General features: G+C 37.2%; 1 protein-coding gene across 1 annotated transcript in view; it reads right to left on the reverse strand.

The window, feature by feature from the left end:
• LOC120083456 (alpha-1,4 glucan phosphorylase L-1 isozyme, chloroplastic/amyloplastic) overlaps positions 1 to 4,809 on the reverse strand; it is a 7,307-nt gene extending 2,498 nt beyond the window's left edge. Inside the window, exons 1-10 of the mRNA XM_090313530.1 lie at positions 4,314 to 4,809; positions 3,706 to 3,944; positions 3,507 to 3,608; positions 2,897 to 3,073; positions 2,525 to 2,800; positions 1,588 to 1,859; positions 1,106 to 1,223; positions 590 to 1,018; positions 338 to 490; positions 7 to 210 (exon numbers count right to left, since the gene is read on the reverse strand). Of these exons, the coding sequence (XP_090169656.1) occupies positions 7 to 210; positions 338 to 490; positions 590 to 1,018; positions 1,106 to 1,223; positions 1,588 to 1,859; positions 2,525 to 2,800; positions 2,897 to 3,073; positions 3,507 to 3,608; positions 3,706 to 3,944; positions 4,314 to 4,527 (2,184 nt within the window). The 5' untranslated portion in view covers positions 4,528 to 4,809. The remainder of the gene's footprint in view (positions 1 to 6; positions 211 to 337; positions 491 to 589; positions 1,019 to 1,105; positions 1,224 to 1,587; positions 1,860 to 2,524; positions 2,801 to 2,896; positions 3,074 to 3,506; positions 3,609 to 3,705; positions 3,945 to 4,313) is intronic.
• Positions 4,810 to 5,015: the final 206 nt, after the last annotated feature.

Raw genomic sequence — 5,015 nt, forward strand, 5'->3', positions numbered from 1 at the left:
GATAGCAGAGGATAAATCAAGAGACTCCAATAAATTTTCTAAACACAGAAACTTGCTAGAGGAGGCATCAAAGCAAATGACCTGGATATCAAACATCGCATCTGGGCTGACAGTATACCCAGTTTTTTCTTTCAGAAATGACACAGCTTTCAACTTATTGTTCCTTTTCGCTATCCTCCACTGATTTTGAAGATCCTCATTATCTGCGAACTGCGTGTGAAAGAGAGAGAGTCATGCTGGGTCACACATACCAAGAAAACCAGTTTGTTATTCAAAGAATATATGTACATACCAGTAACCCAGTATAATAAGATCAATCACCTAAAAAGTGCATTACCTCTTTCAATTCACCCAACTTTTCAGTGTTAAGGACCCAATCCTCTGAGCCAATCCAGTTTGTTATAAGTTTGCTTAAATCAGGATTGCAGAAACGAATCCATCTCCTGGGTGTCACACCATTGGTTTTGTTTTGAAACTTTTCAGGCCATAACTGCCAAATTAGAACATCAGATACAAGAAATGAGTACAAATACTTTTTCAACAAACATTGAAGACTCGAGCAGGTTTTAATATTCAGTCAAGTGCATACCTCATAAAATGCATTAAACACTTCATCCTTTACTATTTCACTATGTATCTCTGCTACCCCATTAACTGCATGACCACCAACAACACATAGATTAGCCATTCGAACCATCTTTGGTGGTGGTGGTGGTATAGGTTCCACATTCTTATCCTGAATGTCTTTGCTTTCCGGATCATCGTTTGCCTCAACAAATTCAACTTTATCAACAGACTTGGCTAGCTTTGATAAGTTTTCTTTATCAACAGAATCAGCTTCTTCAGAGCTTTTAAGTACTTCAGTTGATACAATGGTAGAACTTTCTTCAGGTTCAATAAATAAATCGGAATAGGCAGCTGGCAAGTCAACATTTTCTAAAATTCTTAACTCCTTGAGCTTTTCACGTAACAGCTTAAGATCTGCCTTACCATATTCTGAAATAATAGTTCGAATAAGCTGAAAACAATAAAGAAAGTATAAGAATAAAGTAGAACTAAGGTGTCAATGCTGTAGAATTCTCAATAGGGTGTCACATATTAATACCTCTTCATCAATCAGTTCTATGATCTCAACATGTCGAGGAAGCAATTTCTGCATAAGTTCAAAACTCCATTTCTCCAATGCCTCAGGTAGAACAGTATGATTTGTGTAAGCCATAGTCCTAAACAACAGAAGGTGGAACAAAATAAGTAATAGTCTTAATATTTAACTTAACATACATTATAATCGTTGCAATCAACTAACAAGAAGTAATACAAGGGCTGACGCTTCGTGTTTTCATCAAGCTTTTTGTATCTAGGAGAAGCATATGATATATATAAACAATTAAATACATTGAGCTCAAACAGTTAAAAGCTACAGGATTCCACAAAAGAATAATACGGCAAAATTGTTTAACATGAAATAATAAGTAAACCATAAGGCCCACCCCTTTATTATCCAATGATAGATAATCCTCAGCTATTCCCTAAAATATATTGGCCTTACGTAAATCAACCATCATTAACATATTCATAAGGATGTACCTTTGAGTAATATTCCAGGCTTCCTCCCAGCTTAAACCCTTCAAATCCAATAAGATTCTCATGAGCTCTGGAATGCATAGAGTTGGGTGAGTGTCATTCATCTGCACAGCAACTTTCTCAGGAAATTCTTCCCATTTTTTGTTTGTACCAGATCTTCTCTCAAAGCATGCAACTATATCCTGTAGAGATGCTGAACATAAAGTATACTGTTGCTTCAGACGAAGAATCTTTCCTTCAATTGAATCATCCCCAGGGTAGAGTACATGGCATATCTGAAGTAAATAAGGCAAACCATTATTAGGAATTTTTACGTCTCTCGAAATAACGTCCTAGTTGATCAAGTTGTTACCCCTACAGCCACCTGCATTTAAGTCTCTAGAAATAACGTCCTAGTTGATCAAGTCACATCCCAATTAAATACAAAAATTTTCCCTCACTTCGCCTTCAAATGATTCCTCAAAATTTTGGTAATGGTCGGAGGGACTTTAAAAAAGGGAGAAAACATAGGTAGAGATATTGCTGAGGACGAAATTCAAATCTAACTTTTCATATTTTACCAAACACATATATTAGAAGGGCTGGAAAAAACACTATTAGTCAACTACAATGCCACCATCGGTTGAAGCAGTAGAAGGTTTGGACTAGGCTCTAAGCTCTAGATTCAGGATAAAAAGAGATTGCCAGAACATGAGTACAGGGAAAACCCCCTTTTTCAAGGAAAAATGTCATTTCTAAGAGACATGAAGAAAAGAAGACCAACAGAGACCCTGAATCTATTTACTTGATACAGAGATTCTCTCTTGAATAATTGGGTTCTACAAAGTTCAAGTCATATTTTAGTTTGAAAAAAGAAAGAAACATATAATTTTCCAAGTTCACGAAAACAGAGAACGTCAAACCATAAGAGAAAATCTGTGTAATCAAGTAGCAAATGAACCTTCTCAGCATTTGCAAGAGCCTCTGATGCTCTGGTATGCTCTCCAGCATTGAAAGCGGATAAATCAAAATCTTCAGTTGGAGCTTTAGTGGACCAAAGTCGCAGGTTGATTGTATTTTTTGTTTTATATCCTGGAATTGGAACATCATACGCTACAGCCTCTATATCCTCCCCACCAGTCCAGTTCTTTTTCCCGTCTGATCCAATGACAACCTTTCCATAGAACTTGATATGATATTTAATATCATTTCTGAAAATTTCCCAAGGGTTGCCGATCTGGAATGAAGATAATAATAAGAAAGCAAAATAAATTAAAGTCAATACAGGAAGTCTAATTGTACATATAATTACTAAAGTGAAAATTTGATATACCTCGAGCCAATTTTCAGCAACCTCCTCCTGACCATCTTTAGTGATTTTCTGTTTGAATAAGCCATACTTGTACCTTAGTCCGTAACCCCATGCCGGGTAATTTAGCGTTGCTAAGGAATCCAAAAAACAGGAGGCAAGCCGCCCAAGGCCCCCATTTCCAAGAGCAGCATCTGGTTCCTATTATCGACATCAAATAACTAAGTTTGACTTCATCATGGCCCTTCTTTAATGAAAGAAAGAAACCAGAAACAGAATTTCACGTAAAAGAAAAATATAGGAAAAGAAATCCTCTACTAAAAGAAGGATGAGGAGTGGAGTAGTGTAATGTAAAGTCAGGGACTAACAAACGCCTTTGCCCTATCAAACAATATGAACATCTTGAGAATATTTATATATTTGTTTCCACCAAAAGAGCACATAGCAGAACTGGGACCCAACTGGCTACTCTTTTTGAAGCCAAGCAACCAACAATACTCAAAGGTTTCACAAAAGAATCGCCAACATCAAAAGGCAGTGTCTCATCATGCTCACCATCAGCAAAGGAACGAAGGAAACTGTTCTAGGTAGGAACAATATTAAACTGAAAGCAAATCTTATCAAATAACCTTACCTGACAAGCAACATTTTCTAATTCATATCCAAGCTTGTTCAATGCCTCTGCATAAGAACCAGTGAGCTCCAAATTGCCAATTGCATTCAACAGTGCCCTACCCTACAAGGAAGAAAGGGATAAAAAACAAGTAAACAACTCTGAGAACCACCAACTCTAGGAAGAAATGAAAAATAGTCCATAGTGGTAAATCACTAACCTGAAGAAACTCCATCGATAAATAATATGCCTGCTTGACATTCAACCTTTCGTAAAGTTCATATGTCTCATTCCAATTTATGATAAGAGCATCTCGAACGCTTTGCGCAGTAGCAAAGAAGGCCTTGGGAAGATCAAACCGATCGGGAGAAAATAAAGGAGTAAACTCTGCATGGTACTTAATGCTTGAGGCAATAGATGAGGCGTCCGGCGCAAAAGCACTTGCAGCGATTGGAGATTCTGTACGAAAACAAAAGCCTATAGTATTTCCTATAGCATTCGTATAGCATATGACAGTTTTTAAAATTAAATGATGAAAATTTTACAGAATGCAGCATGATCCCATTATTTCAAAAACTATTAGAAAAAGAAAAGAAAATAGGAAGAATCCGCTATGAAACGAGCATGTCAATTTCTCTCGCAATTTCGAAAATTTCATTCCAACCGCATCAGAACAGTAAATGAGTACATTATATCCTAAACCCTAATAAATGAAGAAACTAAATAATTCAACGTCCTCCGATGCACTGCCAATGCCAATCGTTGCAAATTTCATCCATAGGAAGCCAAAATGAAATGAAGCAATCAAACCAGAGACGAAGAAAGTACCTTCATCAGCAACCGGATCCTTCAACTTCGGCTCACTAGACACATTCTTCACCAGAAATGTCCGCTTAGGCGATCGCCAGGTGGAGGTCGGAACCAGCAATAACTTCGATTGGCGATACCTGCTACTGAGACCGATAAGAGGAGGAGGAAAGGAATTGGAGTGCGAAAACGAGTCTGCTCGATTCAAAGCAACGGTGAATTGGGACGTGGCCATGGATTTGAGTGTGAGCAGATCGCAGAGAGGTAGGGAATAAGAAGAAGATTGAGTGTATTGAGAGTGGCGTCGACTGAGTTTGCCTTTCAGTTCGTTGTTTGTTCTTGAGAGAGCGTTGCGGTGTCAGCCAACATAAAACTTAGATCATGAGTGAGATATTAAAAAGCGGGGCGTTGAATGTGACCCATTCACGGGCCCTCAGAATAGGCTAATTTGTGGGGTTTTATCCCATGCATCCTCACCATTGTGATTCATTTCTATTATGAGTGGTTCTCCTTACCCTTCTTTTTGGGGATTTAAACCATCTTTAAAATGTGGATGTGGACAAAATATAGGGTCTCAATGTCATTAAAAATATCCATTAAAAGAATGTTTAAATTAATAAATAAATATTTTATACTTTTTAAATCCATTAAAATCTTTATAACATTTTGTTGTTTTTTAAAAAATGTAGATTCATCATTTTGACGTCAAATTCATAAAAAGTG

This window comes from Benincasa hispida, chromosome 1, assembly GCF_027475165.1.
Source record: "Benincasa hispida cultivar pf3 chromosome 1, pf3_genome.v1.1, whole genome shotgun sequence".
Lineage (NCBI taxonomy): Eukaryota > Viridiplantae > Streptophyta > Magnoliopsida > Cucurbitales > Cucurbitaceae > Benincasa > Benincasa hispida.